The following is a 21,276-nucleotide window of genomic DNA, read 5'->3' on the forward strand; positions in this document are numbered from 1 at the left end:
TTGTGCATCTACTATGTGCCAGGCCCTGTGCTTGGCACTGGGCATACATAGTGAACAAAATAGATGAAGACCCTGCCTTCAAGGAGCTTTTATTCTAGTTACCAGGGTCCTGTTTGGAGGTGGTACAGAAGGGGTAAATATACAACAAAACAAATAAATAAATACTGTATCAGCTGGTGCTATGAAGAAAAGGCATGCAGCATAAGAGATGGGGTGCAATTTAAGCACCATGGCCAGGAAAGTTCTCTGACAGGTGACATGCACATAGAGGCTGGAAGAATTTTAGTTTTAGTGGAGTAAATTAGTACATTTTTCCTTTGCTTGTAAAGTTAGTTCTGTGATAAAGAGCCTCTTCTATACTTTTATATGGAAGAGGAGAAAATGCAAATATCAGAAAATAACAATTAGAGAAATAGTAATATATTTACAGCACTATTTCCTCAAAGTACAAAGCAAAAAGAAACAAACAAAAAGGACTGGTGGTTGTTTTGGACTTATCTAGAAATGAGCCAGGTTTTTTTAGAATACCTATTACTGCTTCTTCTCCATCAAGTTTTACTTGATGGTTGGACTTCATGATATTACATTGTTAAGTGTCTGGATTTTGCTGTCTTTAAAAAGTACTGAAGTTTGTTTTGGCAGGCAGTTAAGTTACTTGCTTATCAACTTGATGGTTTCAGGCTTGTTTTTAAGTTCATTAGAGAGATTTTGGAGTATCCTTTACTCTGTACTTAGTTTAGCTTACTACCAAGGTGTGCCCGTTCTGGGTCTCTACTGAATACGCTGGATGTTCAACAAGGTCTCTCCACTGTGGCTGTCAGAACATGGAGGTCTCCTAGCCCTGTGCAAGTTCTTGGAGTTGTTCAGCTCAGCTTCCCTCCCTGGCTTTACCTGGCTTTATGGAGTTTAACCATAAATGTGCACAGCTTAGTGTTCAGTGGAAGACTCAAAAAGAATCCTTGTTCCAGTCTCTGCATCTCTTTCTCTGTGTAGCTCCCTTCTCTCTAGAACTTAGCCTCACAAATTCTAGGTACCTTAAGCTCGAATCTCTGTCTCCTCACTGTGGAGACTGCTGTGCTCTGCTTGGATCCCACTCCCTGCACTGTGGTCCAAAAAGTGCCTCCAGGCAGGAAGCTGGGGCAGTTGTAGGCACATCTTGTTTTGTTTCCCATTTCTCAGGGGTCAAAGTCTTATACTACCCGTGTCCAATATTTGAAAACAGTCGTTCCATACATTTTGTCCTGTTTTCCAGTTGTTTACAGCAGAAGTGCAAGTCTGGTACCACTTAGTCTGTCATTGCTGGAGGTTATTTACTTAGATTTCTTTTTCTACTATTCTTCTGTAGTAAGTAAAGGCAGAGATCTTGTCTCCATTTTATAAGTTAGATGACAGAGTTGCCAAGAGTGACTAAGAGGTTTGAGATCACACACTGAGTTGGCAGGATGGCAGGAACTGTGGACCACATTATCTGGTCCTGCCTCACTAAACTACGGCCCGCCTGCAGACCTAAGCACCCCAGTGAGTGTTACTGGTTCCAACTGGCAGAGACAAAAGCAGCGGAGAAAAGAGAAGAGAAAACAGTAAAAAAGAAAAGTGGTAGAAGAATGGGGTAGGAGAGAGCTCTACAGCTGTGTATCAGGAGAGAAATCTGGGGTTGTTATAGTAACACCAAGAGCTGTATCAGATATCACTCACTGTCACCCATAATAATATAGAAATAATAGCCACCATTTACTGAGTTGAGATCCTTCAGTGTATTATCTCATTTAATCTTCATTCTCTACCTAAAGAAGACACTATTATCCCTATTTTATAGATCAGGAAACTGAGGCTTAGAAAGGCAAAATTACCTCCCCACAGACACAGCTAATATTGCAGCAATGCTGAGATTTGAACCCAGACCTGCAGACTCCAAAGCTCATGCTCTTCATCGTAATGGTTCACCAGCAGAGGTCGCCTTTCCCTGACTCATTTTTGCTGACTTGCCTAATATTTTTCCCCCTTTCACCTGATTCCACCCCTTCAGGAATACCATTCATTTTCTTCTGATTTTTAAAACCAATACATGCTAATTTTAGGACACTTTGAAAATACAGAACATTAGAAGGAAAAAAATCATCTATACTTTTACCTTTATCCATTATTTTCAATCTCAAACTTTGCTTGTTAACTGTAATGCTCACCTTTGTAACTGCTTTGTCTTCATTACATATAATAAGTACTCAATGAATGTTTATTGATTTCAGGCACCATAGCAACTCTATAAACTATTTAAATAGCAGGTAATTTGCTAAGAAAGTCACACGTTTGTGTTTATGCCTAAAGAACTACTGGATTCCAGTGGACACACATGGGGACCTGATAGTATTTTTCAGTGCCTCAGGTCTATGCCATGTTAAGTTTCATGGCCCTTACAGCTCCTTCCACCATGCTGTACCCATAGGTACTCAGCAGATACCCTTTGACTGATAGACCTTCAAAGATGGAAAGTAAATTCATAGTTGGTGAATAAATGCACTGTGCTAGCTCCTGGGGAGAAAGTGTGAACTAGATACAGTCTCTGCTGTCTTAGAATTTAAATTTACCCTTTAGTGATAGAAAACCCAAGCAACCCATTTCTGAAATGTCCAGATTAGAAGACATTTTCCCACAGTGATATATTTATCAGCAAACTCAGAGTTGTTTGTCACGGGTAGGTTTAAAAAAGAATGGCTGTGGAAGTCCAAGTAAAGTTCATAAAATAAAGAGAGGAAAATGTTACTGCAGGCTGATATTAAATGATCGCTTAGGCTGCTGTCATGCTGTCTCACAGGGGAAAGGTTTTATTTATGTCTCCTTTTGTCTTGTCTTCTTTTCATCTCTGGGTTTGATGGGTAAGCTTTAGCCTGGGCCTTTGATTTACCGTGTCCTGGAGAAAGGGACCAGGGATGACAAAGCCAGCCAGGCCATACCTAAGAGCCTGATGTATTGTCCCAGATCCAGAGCCATCTGAGAGGCACATGGAGGATTTTAGCATCCTGCTGAGGGGGAGCCTGCTGGGAGGCAGCATCCTGAAAACCTTTATGAGAGAGTTTCCCAGTCCTACTTTGAAAGGCACAGTTTGCTCAGGTATTGGGTTATGGCAACAATCTGTAGTCCTTTGAAACATCTTTTACTATCAGAGTTTAATCAACTGAGAAAATAAGAAATTATGGGGACTTCTGGGTGGCTCATGGTTAAGAATCTGCCTGCCAATTCAGGGCACACGGTTCGAGCCCTGGTCTGGGAAGATCCCACATTCCACTGAGCAACTAAGCCCGTGCGCCACAGCTACTGAAGCCCGCGTGCCTAGAGCCCGTGCTCCGCAGCAAGAGAAGCCACCGCAATGAGAAGCCCGCACACTGCAACGAAGAGTAGCCCCTGCTCGCCACAATTAGAGAAAGCCCGTGCACAGCAACGGAGACCCAGTGCAGACAAAAATAAACAAATAAAAATAAATACATAAATTTATATAAAATAGAGAACTAATAAGAACCTGCTGTATAAAAAATAAATAAAATAAAATTCAAAAAAAAATCTTGTGGAAGTCTGTGACCAACATTTCTTAACCTCTAAAATATAATTTGGTAAAAACTTTGTTGTAGCATACTGGGTATTGAGGGACAGTGATCTCAGTTATCTATTGGGAGTGATAAAAAATTACCCCAAAATTCAGCAGCTTAAAACAACAAACATTCATTACCTCACAGCTTCTGGGGGTCAAAAATCTGGGAGTGGCTTAGCTGGGGGCTTCTGACTCTAAGTCTCTCATGAGGTTTCAGTCAAGCCAAAGCCTTGACTGGAGCTGGAGGATCTGGTTCCAACAAGATTCACTCATGTCACTCCTGGCTGGAGTTTTCAGTTCTCCAGGCCCCTCCACAGGGCTGCTGAGTGTCCTCAAGACAAAGCAGGTGACTTCTCCCCAAGTGAGTTAAGAGAAAGAGAGAGAGAGGTGGAGGGTGCTCAAAACAGAAGCCACAGTGCCTTTTATAATCTAATATTGGAAGCAACAGACCATCACTTCTACCATGTTCTATGCGTCGCACAGGCCTACCCCACTACAGCATGGTAGGAGGCTATTCAAGAGTGTGAATACCAGGAGATGGGGATCATTAGGGGTCATCTTGGAGTCTTGGCAACCATGTGGGCTATTGGTCAGGTGGTCATTTCATTTAAAAGTCCATCATGTTGGGTCAGGTGAATTGATGTTTACTGCTTCTGTTGTTCATCTTCTTGAGACATATAAAGTGAAAATCCAGAGCTGTGGGGCTGTGAATGTGTGTGTTCATGTGTGTGTCCTTAAATCCCAACAATGAGGCCAATTATATAGTTTCTTATCATACAGTAGGGCCAAAGAGCTGATACCTGAGAGGCACAGATTGATCACCAAGCAGACTTTTGGATTTGGATGAACAATCTCAACCTGAACAAGACCAGGGACCCAGTACAAGGGAAAAGCCCCTTCTCTTGTGTCCACTGAAGGGGGCACTGACCAGGCTCAAGGTGTGGGAAATCTGGAGGGAACCTGTTTTCAGTGGAACATCCTGGGAACACCTTCTCGAAGCTATGGTGCCTTTTAGCCCTCATTTTCCAAAAAGGGAAAGAGAGATCCAGTACCAGGCTGCTGGTAGAGCCCTTCCTTTATTCTCCCCTATATGAGTTCCTGGTCTGGTCTTGAGCAAGTCACATGCTTGCTCTAGAACTTAAATTCTTCAACAGTAACAAAGTGGTTGTACTAGAAAGAAAGGTAATCAGCACAGGCCTTCCTTCCGGCTCAGTCATGTTGCAACTGCTGTTTCACCAGGTACTGATCCACTGAAGAGTTACCTGGGCATTCAGATGTGAAATCTACTGGTTTCTAAATGGCATTTTGTTTCCACTCAGAGACCTGTAACTAGCCAATCTTATGGCATGCAAGTGGAGGTACCTGACAGTACCCCAGTTTCTCCAATAACAAATAGAGGGAATTACCGAGGTCTCCCAGGCATTCTGAGCAGTGTGCAAATGATTTGCTTGTTTCCACTCAACGCTGCTTTTCTAAAGGTTCGTATTTGTTATAACGGTAATAGGTTAACATTGTAAAATACAAACAAACTTAAAGAAGAAAGCTTAGAAAGAAGAAACTCTAGGATGAAAAGGATGGAAAGAAGTTGGGATGGTCTTCAAATATATCTGATGACTTATTTTCTCATAACTGTTAACATCACTTAACTATGGTTGCTGGGTACATGGAGGTTTGCTGTTTTCAGTTTTGTATGTTTCCTGCTTGTTTGAGTATTTCATACATTTTTAAAAGCAATGCTGAGAAGAAAACCATCTCCTTTTAAAACCTGGTGATAATCCTTAATCATTGTCACCATTTTTGTGATTTACTTGTAGCTCTTTTTTTTTCTTTAACCAAATAAGGGTCATTCTCTATGTATAATTTTGCATGCTGCTTTTTTTCATTCTGTAGAATAGGTGCATAGAAGGTGGAATTACTGCATCAAAGGGCATGCACATTTCCAAATTTGTTACATAAGTACTGCTAACACTCCAAAAGCCTGTACCAAAAATGTCTGAGAGTGACTGTTTTCCCACATCCTTACTGATATGGGTGAAAAACAAGAACTCATTGTTCTAATTGGCATTTCTCTGATTAATAGTAAGGTTTGAGCATCATCCTATATAATTTTCTTAGATATTTTAATTTATTCTGTGAATTATCTGTCCATATCACTGGCTCTTTATTTTAAATTGGGTTATTTGCTTTTCTAAAAAATTATACCCTGCACTCATATTCTCCCATTGAGAATATTCTACCACATTTGCTTCATCATTCTCTTATTCATTTGAGAATTATATTATTTTTTCACTTAATCATTTGAGAGTAAGTGTAGACATAATGCTCCTTCACTCATAAATACTTTAGTACAGTGTGTACTTCCTAAAATGGGACATTCTCTTATACAACTACAGTACAATTATCAAAATCAGAAAAATCAACATTTATACAGAGCTCCACTGTGGAGCTCTGTGTCTTCCAGACACTCCTCCAAGTTGTCATCCATTGGTGGTGCCCTCCTGGCCTTCCAGCATACAGTGGATGCATACATATGCACTTAGATATTCTGAGCCTGGCTACTGATGCTTTCTTTAGAATAGACTCTTGACAGCCAAATTACAGTGTCAAAGCATTTGAGTCCCATAGCCCGCTGGGAAAGTGACACTGCTTATCCTCCACCCAGCAAGCTGGGAGGGGGCTGGTCTACCTGCATCCTGGGTAACATCCACCTCTTCCACAGGGGTCTTACCCACCCGGTGACCTCACTGAGGATAGAGTATGGGTGCAAACTATCATCTCGGTTTTTTTTTGGTTTTTTTTTTTTTGGCTGCATTGGGTCTTCGTTGCTGCACAGGCTTTCTCTAGTTGCGACGAGCGGGGGCTACTCTTCATTACGGTGCGCGGGCTTCTCATTGTGGTAGCTTCTCTTGTTGCGGAGCATGGAGCTCTAGGCACGTGGGCTTCAGTAGTTGAGGCACACGGGCTCCGTAGTTGTGGCTCGTGGGCTCTAGAGTGCAGGCTCAGTAGTTGTGGCACATGGGCTTAGTTGCTCCATGGCATGTGGGATCTTCCTGAACCAGGGCTCAAACCCGTGTCCCCTGCATTAGCAGGTGGATTCTTAACCACTGCGCCACCAAGGGAGTCCCCATCTTGTTGTTTTAATTTGCATTTCTTTACCAATTAAATGCAAATTCTTTTTAACTTGTGGTATATAACATATAACATAAAATTTACCATATTAACCATTTTTTAAAATGTATAGTTTACTGGCAATAAGTACATTGTACCATCCAGGACTTTTTTTTTTTTTTTTTTTTTTTCCCAGTACGCGAGCCTCTCACTGTTGTGGCCTCTCCCATTGCGGAGCACAGGCTCCGGACGCGTAGGCTCAGCGGCCATGATTCACGGGCCTAGCCGCTCCACGGCATGAGGGATCTTCCCGGACTGGGGCACGAACCTGTGCCCCCTGCATCGGCAGGCGGACTCTCAACCACTGTGCCACTAGGGAAGCCCATCCAGGACTTTTTATACCACCCAAATCCAGAATTTTTTTTATGTACTGTCCAAATCCAGAGCTTTTTCTTCTTCCCAATCTGAAACTCTGTACCTTTTAAACACTAACTCTCTATTTCCCTCACTCCCACCCCTGGCAACCACCATTCTACTTTCTGCCTCTATGGATGAAATGCAGTAATTGTTTCGTATGGATTGGCCATTCACGTTTTTTACCTATGAATTCTTTGTAAATGTCCTTAGCCTATTTTCCCTATTGGAAGATAAGTATTTTTCTCACTAAGTAGGCAAGGTTCACTAGGGAAATTGAAAGCAAATGGATCAAATATTTTTAATTTTTTAAGTGTTGCTGAAGGATTAGTAGTTTTTCCCTGCCTGGTTTTGATTCCTCAGAGATTTGCCTTCTTTTGCCTTCTCCTGGCTGCTAAGTCAGGTTCTCACAACTGTTTCCTCTTCTTAGAAATGGGCTCATCATTTTTTTTTTTACAGCTTTATTGAGGAATAAGTGACAATAATATAATTGTATATATTTAAAGTTTACAGTGTGATGGTTTGATATACTTATACACTGAAATGATTACCAAGATCAAAATAATTAACACATTCACTACATCACAGCATTAATTTAAATGTTATACACTGTATTATTTTGCTAAAACTAAATTGTAGCTCAGTTTACAACATGAGTAAACTCCGCAATGGGAATCAATCACAAAAAAAAAAAAAAAAAAAGAGAGAGAGAGCGAGACAGAGAGAAAGAAAAAGAAACAAAGAAAAAGAATTGGGTTTGGCAGTTGGCAGTTCTCACGTGGGGAGCTGGGCTGCCCAGTGGGCTTTGGTGTCCCCATCGGACCATCGGCTGCTTGTTGCCTGGGTCTAGAGGAAGCAGGGTCATTTCGGCCTCTATTAAGGATCACCCTATGAGCAATAAACCTTGCTTCTTGCTTCTCATTTTACTGAGAAAATTCAAACAGCAGAAAAAGAACTCTCTCATCTCCTACCATCTGCCTCTGTCCCCAGAGGCCCATGTCTGTTACAGTGACTAAGTTTGTGCTCCTGTTTAAGGCCATTCTCTCCACTTGTACGCAATTCCCACTCCTCTCTCCTGGTCACGGACATCACACCTCCAATTATCTCCTCTCTCCTGCATTATTGATTTTCCCCTCTTGACTGGGTCATTCTTTCCAGCATAAAACCTCTCATCTTGAGAAAAAGAAATCCTCCCTTCACCCCATATTGCTCTTCGGCTACTGCCCCATTTCTCTGTTCCTTTTTATAGCAAAGGGCTGTGAAAGAGGAGTCTAGCTTGTCTGACACACTCTCTTCATTCTTCCTAATTTCTCTCCAACCCACTCAGTCGGGCTTTTGCCTCCCCTCCCCTACCTCCACACACTGCACCCCTGCTATTATTGTGTACTTGTGGTGCCTTTTGTCTCCCAGCTCCCATGGTCAGTTCTCAGTCCTCATCGTGTTTAACCAAACAGCACAGTTGATGCAGCTGGTCACCCCCTTCCTGGACACCTGTTCTTCACTTGGCTTCTGGGACACCCCTTCCTCTTGCTTCTCCCTCCTCTTCATTGGCTGCTCTTTCTCAGCTTCTTTTGTTGGGTTCTGGCTCTTCTAACTGATTTCCAACCCCTGGAGCATCTCAGGCTCAGACCTCAGGCCTCTTCCCTTCACCCTCTGCATCAGTCCCTCGGTGATCTCTTTTAACTTCTTTGATGTCAGCTCTCCCTGAGCACCAGACATGTACATTCAGCTACCTACTCAGTTGCTCTAGATGGCCATCTGATAAGCACCTCAAACTTAAGTTCAAATAGAACTCTTGATCCCCCTCAAACAAACAAACAACTCAGCCTCTCTTCTAATTTTCTTCTCTTCACCCAGTTCTTCAGGCCCCAAACCTATCCTCTGTGTCCAGCGCAAATAAGTCCCATAGGCTCTATCTCCAAGTTGTGTTCCAGGTATGGCAGTGTCTCACCACCTTCATCACTCCACCCAAGCCCAAGCTGCCATTTTGCACTAACTCTGTAGTAGCCTCCTAACTGGTCTCCAGTCACATTCTTGCCCTCTTTGATCTACTCTCCAGCAGCAGCCAGAGCAACCTCTTTGTAAACTTTCAGTTCTGCCACTTCACTCTCCTGCTTAAACCCCTCCAGTGTACTTAGGACACAATCCAAATCTCTTCCATTGGTCTCTGGGCTCCACGTGATCTGGCCCCTCCCTGCCTGGCTATGCCCCCTCCTCCTCACCCACTTCTCACCAGCCACACACAAGCTTATTCCCACCTCTGGGGTTTTGCACTTGCAGGTCCTTTAGCCTGGAATGTTCTTCCACTGGAACATTGTTTGTTCCCTCTCTTCCTTCAGATCTCTACTCAAATGTGACTCCCCAGAAGCCTTGTTGGCCTACCCCATCCAACCTGTCTTCCCCATCCGCATCATTCTCTATCGCCTTCCTCTACTTTATATTCATCATGGGATTTATCACTGTCTCTAGTTAAAGTCTCTATTTGTTTGTTTATTGTCTGTTTTACCAGTGGGAACATAAGCTCCATGAGAGCAAGCTGTTTGTTTCCCTTATTCACTGCTCTATCCTCAACATTTAGAATAATGCCTGACACATAACAGCTGCTCAAGAAATTTGTGTTAAACAATGAATGAATGAATTAATATTCCTCTTCCACCATAATTGAAGAACTATCGTTTAAACACTGCAGTAGAGATCTGGGATGAAATATTAACCTGTGTATCTACTTTTTGCCTTGATCTAAAGTTTTATTTCCCAAATGAAGCAGTAGCAATGTAGAATCTACAAGATTCAGCTCAAGTTACCATCTTGCACAAGGATCTAAAGCCTACAGCTATCTACTGTCTACTTTTACCCTTTAGTCAAGAGGACTAGAAGTGCTACTCTTTATGGTAGCTATCAAACGTAGTTTAAAGTGGACTAGAATTTTGACTATGAATTTTACCCATGATCATGGTTTGAGTGAAGTGAACCTCTCCTTCTTGGAAAAAGGAGGGGGCTTAGGGAATTGAGTGAGCTGAAAGCAAATGGTAACAGGGAGAGAAATATTACCAGTCATTGGATAAATCATATTAAAAGAAATCTGGATTCAATGTTTTAAAATAGATCAGAAACATAAGAAATAGAACTAGTTAAAATTACATACATTTGTATATAAATTGACCATATCCAGGCTAAAAAAATTTATCTTTCCCAAACTGGCATTTTTAAGGGAAATATGTTCCCATGGAAGAATTTAATGATGAAATCTCCAGTTTTCTGCAATGTGGATTGAAGTCTGTGTCTTCCTAACTGCCACAGTCATCAGAGGCGTTAGCTTCCTTTTCAGAACCACCAGATTGCTTAGTGTGTTGAAAATGGGGAGCTAGTGCCCCTTGTGGGGTCCTTAAGGATGCTGTCAGCACAGCCGCACTTGGAGAAGCATACGAAGTGAGAGGGTTTATTATATTCACAGGTCCTAGAGGAGGGAGGCATGCAGGCTAGGCAGGGGGCCTCGTGGGAGGAGCACAGGAGGAACAGACTCAGCAAGAGGGTCAGGAGCTGAGAGAGAGTGAGCACCCAGGTTCAGGCACGATCCCCACACAAGCAAAAGGTGTGAAGGGATTTTTACTGGTGTGTTTGAATGTCACTCAGTCACAGTCAGGGAAGGACAAGAAGGGACCAGCCTCATCACACTGCGCATCTGGTCGCCTGGCGGGTGCTCACAGCCTCTGCTCAGGGGTGTTGAGATATCAAGAAAATAGGAGGTTTTAAAAATTGGCAATACACTCAGCTAAACCATATCCTTTTCAAAGTCCTTTATTGACTGTCTCCTGTTATACGGCAAATAGAGGGTGTCCTCCTATAAAACAAATTAGCAGTTTGAACCTGAAAGGATAAATATTCACAGTAGCGTAGGTTTTCTTGGCTCCTTTTAATATGAGTGTATGGAACAGTACTGATTAACAAATGTCATCTGCCAGCTGCCCCCTCTTGCAAAAAGAATTTAAGTGTACACACAGTCATGGCAACCTGCCCTGATGTCGAGGGAACAACCGCAGAAACGGACCATTCTCTGCAGCCCCCGTCTTTCCTGTACCTGGGACCCCACCTGAGGATGTTCAGGAAGAACAGAATAAGGCAGAGACCCTTCAGCACAGTCAGCAGCTAAGGTCAGCTATCATCAGACACCCACCGTGCGGCTGCAACCCACCCCACCCCCCCGCGACATTTCTAAGAGCTCGTTGTTGCATTCCTCATTACAACCTTGCAGTGCACCGGGCAAATGAAAAATATACGAGTCTGGCTAGGGAGCATTTTCCCTTCCTCTCTTTCTCCTTAAGGGAAGGAAAGTTGTTGCTATGGAAGTTATTTGAGTTAAGGTAGTGAGTTGAGATGGTGAGATGCCGTTTAAAAGAAGTCACGGGACATGCCCTGCTGTAATTACACGTCACAGAGCCCTGTTGATTTCATGACTTTACCTGCTGCAGGAGACCCCACACAAACATTATTGACCAATATTTTCCTTACGGTGTAAGTTCATTCTGTGAACTGGTTATTATGCATCTGAGTGTGTTGGAAGCATGTTTTGCATTTTCTGGACCAGTAGGGGTTGTGATGTGAGTGCCCTCACAGGCTCCCCTGGACTGGAGAAAGGAAGCGGCTGCCCGTGGAGCACAGGGCACTCGACCGCACTATGTGAGTGGCCCGAGGCCCCTTTTCTTTGTCTTTGTTGGTTGTGAACTTGGATGCAGGTTATTTTTCTGTGCTGTTCAGGTTTTGCTTGTGGTTCTCTGTTGGTCTGTGATCAAGTCATTTATTCTTTTTAGATGGTAACAAAATATAATTAAACTTTATTGTCGAAGCTACTACAGGAAAAATTATCTAGTCTTGCCAGCTCTCACCACCATCCTCCTTTTTTTCCCGTATTGAAATAACTATTTATGTGATATGTGTTTTGATAGTGTGAGGTTTCTTAGGAACATAATTATGGTTTTATGGTAAATCTGTGGGTTTTCTTGTTTCTGTTATTGGCCACACCTCGCAGCTTACAGGATCTCAGTTCCCCAACCAGGGGTTGAACCTGGGACCTCAGCAGTGAAAGCCCAGGATCCTAACCAGGGAATTCCCAACTGACTGTAATTTATTTGGACATAGTTTTTTTTTTTTTTTTTTTTTTTTTAGATTTCTGCACAAGATTCTACATTGTCACTAAGGCAGAGTTTGTATAGGGTAGCAAGGTTTTCTTCAAGTAGGCTTACTTCAGCAATCTACACAGATGGCTTTCCCCAGAGTTGTTGTCACCATTGCCTTGCCTCCTCCAAGATCTTGAATTCTGAAGGGCCCTTCTCTGCCCAGCCAGAGCGGTCAGGCTAGCACAGAGGTTTCAGGACATGACTCTGGTACTAGACTTCCCTGGGTTTAAATCTGAGCTTCACCACTTACTAGCTTGGGACCTTAATCAAGTCACTCATCCTCTCTGTGCCTCAGTTTCCTCATCTGTTCAACGGGATGCCTCATTAGGAAGCTGTAAGGGTTAAGTGAGTTTTGTTAGAGCCTGTGGCATAGTGCCTGGCACACGGCAGTTTTCACATAAGTGCTGTAGTCTGTGGCTAGTCTGGCATTCCACCTCCCCGATGACCCACCCTTCTCTGTCATCATGACCTTCCATCCCCCAGTTCCCTCCTTCTCCCACAGGCATCTCCCTCTCTGCATTTGCCTCTAATTGCCTTCCTCAGCCACCTCCTGATTTCCTTGCTGCATGACTACATCAGTTCAGGTCTTGGTGGGGAACAGAGAACACAGTCCAACCAGGTAATTTGAGGGAAGCTTAATAAAGAGATTATGTACAAAGCTGTGAGGAAGAGTGAGAAAACCACAAGGGGAAGCATGGCCAGGGCCTGAGAGAGTGTGCTTCCAGGAGCTGTGGTGAGTGGGCTGCCTGACGGGAGTCGTGAGCTTGGAGGAGGGATGCAGTCATCCCATGGCAACCACCCAGGAAGGGAGCCAGGGGAGTAGTCCCACCTTACCTTTCTCCCTCCTTGCATCTCCTGCAAGACCTCTCTTTGGTTCTCAACCCCAAGAGAGAGGGCAGGGGTGCCCATCTGTGCAGTCCATGTGGTCAGCCTCCCAGGGCAGAGCAAGGTGGAGCCAGGTAAAGAGTAGATCTAGGTAAGAGGGTGGGTGGAAAATGTCTGCATAGTGCCCTGTGGTACCCCTGCTTTGCAGCCCCCACTCGGCCTTGAGTCATGGCCCCTTGTAGTCTGGCCCACACCCATCTCTCCACCCATAAGCCCTCCTGTCTCTGCCCTGGAATCCACCACTCTGGTCCCCTCCCCTGCCGCTCAGACAGTCTGCAGGCTGCCCATCAAACATGCCATGACCTGTGTACCACTTTAAGGTTTTTCATGCCCATTCCCTTTCCCAAGAGTGCCCTTCCCTCCTTCTAGGCCTGGAGAAGTGCTACATTTTCACAGGGTCCAGCCTGGATACCCTTGTTCTCTGCAGTCTTCCCCTGCCTTCAGTTAGATTCCCTCACAACTTCATTACAGTGCCTTTCATGTTGTGGTCTGGAGGGTTATTTGTGGGGCTGCTTCCTCTGTAGACTTGATCATCCACTCTTTGAAGAGAGACCTCACCATACTCAACTCTGTATTTATTTGTGGTTGAAATAAAAATAAGTGCCCCCCAAAAATAGTTATATTGAAATGACTAATGGAAAGATGCGGTAAATATTGATATCACTTACCTGGCTACGATGGTGTTAGTTATGAATAATGGATTCAGCATATTTAACACTTGGTTGACACTTGGTATCACATGTCGTATGTAACTAAGTCACCCCCAACTGCCTCTCCCTAAAATATCCAGTATTTAGTTGCTGTCTGGGGCACCCTATATGTCACTTACTAGAATTTATCTGTGGAGTTATCTATTTCTTGTCTTACCTCCTCTTCTAGATCTTTAGCTCCATGAGGGCAGGGACCATAGCTGTGTTTTTCATCACAGAATCTCCCGACTGTAGAACAGTGTATGGTACATAATTGATCCTTCATAAATATTTGTTGAATGAATAAACATATTGGTCTGTGTCATGTCATAACCTCAGGAAGCCAGCAGAGTAGGGATTCTAGGTGCCATGGAAGGGCCCATGAAGTTCCTTTTCATGCCTTTCAAGTTATTCCTTACTGCTTTAAGGGGTCATTTCTTTATGACCCCACTCTCCCATCAGTAGAATAACCACCCTTTCTACTTGAATGGGAGTAGATCTTGTACCAAGGGCAAATTCTTTTTTCCTTCCATCTCCATAGGGGATATACTATTGGGGGAATTTTTTTCCCTGAAATTATTCTATTTCTCATTTCTCTTTCCTTATTGTGTTTATTTGTAGTTTCTTCATCTGATGGTGCCAAGCAAAATATATTTGATTGTTATTTGGATCATTTCAAACCTATTCAATAATATTGAAGATGTGTAATAAGCATTATTAGGTCTTATAATTGAAAATTGGCATCATTTTACATTATTCATTATTGTAATAGTCTAACCAGATTTTATTATGAATGAATGACTTCAGGGAGTTCTTTTTAAAGGTCACAAGTGATGTTTGATAACCTGAAAAAGATTACTTTTTGCAAACAGCAGCAACAACACAGCCTGAAAGCCTTAATTTGTTTCAGCCCTACCATTGCTCAATAATCTTGTCATCTGCTGTTTTTCTGAGGTTTAATATTATGAAAAAAATGTCCTGGAAAAGAAATTAAACTTGGAGTTTGAGATAACAGGGCTCATGTGAAGCTTATATACTGGAAATATTAAAAAAAAAAGACCCCGATCAAAAGCAAAACAAACAAAAAGCAATTAGTTTGGAGGGACTATCTAAGTAGGATTGTCTAAAGTGAAAACCTGAAAAAATTGGACAGATGGACTTCATAAATTTGGAAACTATTAACTCTGGAGCCATATTGTAACAGGTTTTTACTGACACATCTGTTACAAACTAATTGCCTCTTTTCTGCCTGATAACCGAAGTTTGGGTTTGGGGGTTTTGCAATAGAAGCAATTAAAAGCTCAACACTGTCATATTTTTCGTTAATTTACCAGTGAGTCATTGGGTGTATACAGATAATTTGATTTATTTTGAAGATAATTGTAATTATAAGTTGTGTTTTACTAGACAACTTTTCCTTTATAATTTGCCTTTAATAACAATGTAATTTCTTCTGCCCTTCTTAGTTAACAGCCTTTTCTTTGGGAAAAAAATAAGCATAGGCAATGTCTATGAAGACAATATTTTTAAGGTAGATGAAAATAGAATGGTTTGGGGGCTCCCCATCTTTGGTGATAGATCAGATTTGGACCAGGCCTGATATAGGACTCCATCATTAGAGCCAGGAACAGGAAAAAGCAGAGATGGGCCCTTAATTCTCAGATAAGCTATGACACCTACTTGCAGGATTTCTAAAAACTGAACATTTGTGTACCCTGTATCCCATCAGTTAATGCACCCATATGTTCATGGAAAGGCATGCACTGAAATAGTCATAGCAGCACCAACTATAACATCCCTAAGTGGAAACCACCCACGTGCCCATGTTCAGTAGAATGGATAATTAAATGGTCATGTATTCATACAATGGTACACATACATCATTGAAGATGAACTAACTGCTACTCTCTACAACAACACGGATGAGTCTCACAAACAGAAGGTTGAGTGAAAGAAGGCAGATATCAAATGTATCTACTGTGTAATTCCATTTATATACACTATAAAAAAGACAAAGCAACCTAGGTGTTAGAAGTCAGAATGAGAGTAACACTTGGAAGGGTAGTAACTGGGAGGGGGCACAAGAAGGGCTTCTGGGGTTCTGGTGCTGTTCTGTTTCTTGATCTGGGTGCTGGTTATACTGGGTATGTTCAGTTTGTGAAGATTAATAGAGCTATGATTTAGGCACTTTCATATATATATAATTTATAAAAAGTTAAAAATATATCAATTTGAAAATATAACATTGCTATAATTTTCATGCCAGCTCATTAGAAATGGTAGAAGTTTACAGTGACACTTTGACAAAAGGTCCAGGCACACAAGCCCTGCATTGTCTTTAAACAGGACCATATTAATTAACTACCAAGAGAAAGCAGAGACACTTCAACCTAGCCTTGATCATTTTGTGGAGAACCACGGGAGTTTATCCAAATCCGCATTTCCTTTAGGAGCGAGGTCTGGGGTCCCAGTTCAGTGAACTCTTTATGGCATCTCTGACTCTGTTCTCTATAAGCTCTGAGTATAACTGTCATCAAAAGAACATGGTTTAGCATTTTATAGTGCTCTTGGTGTTTTATTTCTTTTGAGTCTTTCTTGACTGCAAGTTTGTTGAGGACAACACCCCCACCTTTCATTTCTCCATCCAGGGTCAGGCGTTTGGTGCACATTTAATAAATATTTGACAAATGACTGTTGTCCTTGAAGAAACAGGAAGATGAACAGAGACACTGCCTGAGACAGAGCAAGCGTTTGCTTTTTTTTTTTTTTTTTTTTTTTTTGCGGTACGCGGGCCTCTCACTGTTGTGGCCTCTCCCGTTGCGGAGCACAGGCTCCGGACGCGCAGGCTCAGCGGCCATGGCTCACGGGCCCAGCCGCTCCGCGGCATGTGGGATCTTCCCGGACCGGGGCACGAACCCGTGTCCCCTGCATCGGCAGGCGGACTCTCAACCACTGCACCACCAGGGAAGCCCAGCATTTGCTTTTAAGTGGCAATAGTTGTGTCGCTTCCTTTGAGTTGTCTCAATTTGATTTCTCTAGTCCCTTTGATCTCTCTCTCTCTTTAAACATTTTCTTGTTTACATGTTTACTGTAGAAGATTGGAAAATATAAAAAAGCACAAGAAGAAAAAAAAACACCCATAATCCTTCCACTCAGAGAGAAACTCTTACAATTTTGTTATATTTTCTTTTTCTTTTCTTACAATGCATTACTTTCATGCTCCTTGTCCTCCTCTCCCCCTATTGTTTTCTTTTTTTCATTTCGTAAGAGTAATGGAAGTGAGCCTAGGAGAGACTTCTCCACATTTTTGAAGGATTCTTGGGTAGAGTGGAAACTGCATGTGTTCCTGCCTTGGTTTCCTTTACTCTCCCTGTGTGAAGGGGGAGCTTAGATGGAGCTCGAGGCCGTAGAATAGTATTTCATGATATTTAACTGAAGCTTCTCTTATCCACTGCTTACATTTTTGAGATTAGCATGGCTGGTGGGTATATTATACTCCAAATCACTGAAAAGACTTAGAATTCTTCCAGCATAGAGCCATTCTGTTTACTAATAGTATTGTTCTCAGTCTCATCCTGAAAGCAGGATGAGATCTTTTAGATCTCTTAGACTTTAACATCTTTTAGACCGTAACATCCCATTAATCCTAGGTCTCTGCTCAAGAATCTTACAGAAGATCTGCTTCTCCAGGAGGAGGTTTCTGGGCAGCTGTCCAAGGCTGTGCTGTTCTTTACATTTCTGGAACAAGGTGGTCATTGCCTTCCTGCAGCAGTGCTATGTGGCTGATGGGTCTGTCCTCCTGTCACACCCGGAGCTCCCCATCTGTCGTGCCCTTGGGTGCACACACCTTACAGTGTTGTACTTTTGCTTTTTCCTCTTAAAGTAGTCCTAAAATAGGCTCCTCTGCTTCTCCTCTTCCTTTCTTCAGTTTTTTGCTCCATATTCCTCTGAGTTTTGTCCCTAGTTTCTCTTTAGAGTCTTAAAGGATTTAAATGATACTCATTTAAATGAGATTTTTCATTGGTAAGAAGAAAAATCACCCCTGTAACCCTGAAAAACTGTTTCTCTTGATCTTTAAAATACCTTAATGGGAACATTGTTTGTTCAGCTCAGCTCTGGTTGGGGACCTCGTGACATCTGCATTATCTCTAGGCCTCTGCTTCACCATGTTATTATAAATGATTGTCCTGAACAGAGTCCATCTAATGCAGATCCTGTGCTCTGTGTGTGTGTGTGTGTGTGTGTGTGTGTGTGTGTGTGTGTGATATGAGAGAGAGATAGCGACAGAGAGAGAGAGAAATACACACACACATACACACACAGAATAGTTATATAAAAGCTAGCTGTACAAATAGTTATAGAAAAGAGAAAGAGGCTAAAGTTTGGATTTGCATCTTTATCATTTCCATTTTGTCTAAACCTTGGCCTATGTTCAGTTACCTGAGTGGTCCTATAATTCTCTTGCCTGGAACCCATTCATCTAAGAAGTGCCTGCTGTCCTTGGCATTGAGGAGACAAAACTTCACGTGTGTTTACATTTGATTCCCTTCATCTTTGTGACCCTTGGAATGCAGATATCTGCTTAAGCGTGTGTTCATAGATGTGGTATTTATGCCCTCATTGTCAGGAACGCAGTGCCAGTTTTGGGGAAAGCAGATCGGGAGCTACCCTCTAAGCCCAAGCCTTCAGAAGGCCGGAACAGAGCTGCCTGCCAGGAGGAAGGTTTATGGTGGAGGCTTCCCGTACCCAGGGTGAGAGTTTCTCCTATCCTGTGAGTGCTTTTCTTCAAATATAACTTTCCAAAGTTAAAAAAAATTATTTTGATAGCGAAACTAATAGAGTGTAACTTTAGAAAAAGGGCCATTTCTATAATAATACAGGAAAAATAAATACAGGCTCATCCAACTAGGTTACATTCTAATTTGACTCATTATTTTAGTAAAATAGCTTTTTTTTAATGAAAAATAATCTATCGTCATTATGGGAAAAAAAAAATCTACAGAGTGTAGATGGATGAGAAGAGCAACAGTAATGAAAATGAGAATCAGTGTTTTCAGGGGCTTGGCCTGCTCCGCTTCCTTCCATCCTCCTCCAGGTGAGACACTATTGCACAAAGGCCTACGGTAAAAAGACCTGACTTATGCTTTTGACCCCACCATCTGGAACTTATTGGAAAACTGAGTCCCTTTTTCATGGAACACCTGCTACCATCTCTCAGGACACAGGAGGCGTTCTGCAGACTCAGTTTGGAAAATGAGAGAGGTTCAGCAGTCACACGGCTGGCCAGGGTCAGGGCCTGAGCTGGGGCCAGACACAGTTGCCTCCCTCTACCCTCCACCAGCTTTCCAGATTCTTCCCGCTACTTGTTGATGGTGTTTTGAGATTGTTCTTTAGCATTAAAATCTAGAGCAGTATATTAATTAATTCTGTCTCATTCGCTAAAACTACTTTCCCCAAGCTCGTGTTGGGCCCAGTGTCTCACTGTAGCTAGGACAGGGTCCCTGTCTCGAGGAAGCCACAATCAGATCTAAGAAAATAGCTGTGCACCGGCCTTCAGCAGGATGTGGAAGAGACACTGGGTGCTGTACACTGGACCCTGCGGGGCATGGGGTGAGCCAGTCAGCTCTGCCTGGGGACCTGCGGGGGCTTCATAGAGGAGGGGCCACAGGGACCCCAAGAAGCACTGGAGCCTCCAGGTGGAGAAAGCTGTCAAGGGGAGAGTCTGGACCGTGTTTGGCAGCCTGCGGGCAGCAGGGCTTTTAGCGGGGTGGCTGGTTGAGGAGCACAGATGGTGTTTAATGTCAGCTCTGAGTCACCCTTTGAAATTATACAGGTTCAAGGGGAAGGATCTGGAAATCCTCCAGCACATTATTTGACCTTCCACTCTCTCAATAACCATTTGGTGTCTAGCTCATAAGTGGAAGTTCTCTGCAAAATTGTGTCATACAGGAAAAGTCGCAGAATAATTTCAAGTAAAGAAGGTAGTTCTTATGCCTTAGCCTGTGAACCAGAGGGTTTATTCCCCTCCCCTTACAGTGCTTTTTACTAGTGTGTTGCCCACCCCCCAGCTTTGGCAGAGGCCTGGGTTCTGTGGATTCTCAATTCTTCCACCATCTCCGGAAATGACTGAATAAAGGTTAAATAAAACTTCGAAAGCAGGGCCAGAAGATACTCAGCTTTCGAATGTGATAGTGTTTGAGATGGAAAATTTATTTTCTGTCTAATTTTTTTTCTTGTTGCCTTGGCAACTGGTTGGTTTTTTTTTTTTTAAGCTTTCGATTTTTCTCAACATGAACTGCTTCCTTTGATTTAGCTAAGATGTGTGGACAGATTTATATCTTATTCAGAGTCTCTAGTGTAAGTGTTTATGAGGTATAGATTTTTCATTTTTCACAATCTTCACAAGGTTGAACAAGGATAAACAATTTCACATAACTGTAAGCTTGCCTGATTAACCAAACAAAGGCAAGTTACCGTGATCTTTTTTGTCTGATGTCAAGTACCATAAACATGATTCAGATTTGTTTTTATAAACTGTCACTAAATATTTTGATATTAGGCTTTTTAATGTCTCTGACAAGGTCTCTGTGAAAATTGTTTCCATAAATTATAAATGCACATCGTTCCTTCTGTCTCCCCGTTGCTTCCTCTGCTCTAGCCACAGGGCCTCCTGGCTGGTCCTCATCCTTGCTAAACCTGTTTCTATCTCAGGGACTCTGCATTTGCCATTTCCTCTGCTGAAACCCGTCTGCCCCAGATATTCACACTGCTTCTTCCCTCGTTGCATTTAGGGCTTCCCAGTTAAATGCCATCTCCTCAAAGAGGACTGTCTGGACCTTTCTGTCTAAAACAGGATCTTCATGCATCACTCCCTGGCCATTGTGGAGATGAGAGGATCCATCTCTGGAAAGCCTGAATGAAAATCAGTCACCCTATATGAAGTACACCAGCCACCAGTCTATAAGCCCTACCCATGGCAAGAGCTTCCAATTAGTGTTTTAATACCCCACCCTTAAATTATGAACTCATAGCCAAAGATCACCAGGTATTTGTGGAAATCCTCCATTGTAAAATGTAGAAACCAAGACTAATATGAAATAAAGAACTCAAAAGAGGGGCTTCCCTGGTGGCGCAGTGGTTGAGAGTCTGCCTGCCGATGCAGGGGACGCGGGTTCGTGCCCCAGTCCGGGAGGATCCCACATGCCGCGGAGAGGCTGGGCCCCTGAGCCATGGCCGCTGAGCCTGCGCGTCCGGAGCCTGTGCTCCGCAATGGGAGAGGCCGCAGCGGTGAGAGGCCCGCGTACCGTAAAAAAATAAATAAAAAAAAAAAAAAAAAAAAAAGAACTCAAAAGAAACAGAGACAATGATGGAGCAGAAGAAATCTACAAAAAACAAAACAAAAAGTGGGGCAGAGGAAGTCGTC

The 21,276-nt window shown here is 42.8% G+C and overlaps 1 protein-coding gene across 5 annotated transcripts in view; it reads left to right on the forward strand.

Moving 5' to 3' along the window:
* SHLD1 (shieldin complex subunit 1) overlaps positions 1 to 21,276 on the forward strand; it is a 93,232-nt gene that overhangs the window by 45,070 nt on the left and 26,886 nt on the right. The window contains exon 4 of one of the 5 annotated variants that reach the window (XM_079945306.1): positions 3,240 to 3,895. The exons of the other annotated variants lie outside the window; for them this stretch is intronic. Within the exon in view, the coding sequence (XP_079801432.1) occupies positions 3,240 to 3,286 (47 nt within the window). The 3' untranslated portion in view covers positions 3,287 to 3,895. Of the gene's footprint in view, positions 1 to 3,239; positions 3,896 to 21,276 lie in introns of those variants that run through there. 5 annotated transcript variants of the gene reach the window in all.

This window comes from Stenella coeruleoalba (genome assembly GCF_951394435.1).
Source record: "Stenella coeruleoalba genome assembly, chromosome: 15".
Classification (NCBI taxonomy): domain Eukaryota; kingdom Metazoa; phylum Chordata; class Mammalia; order Artiodactyla; family Delphinidae; genus Stenella; species Stenella coeruleoalba.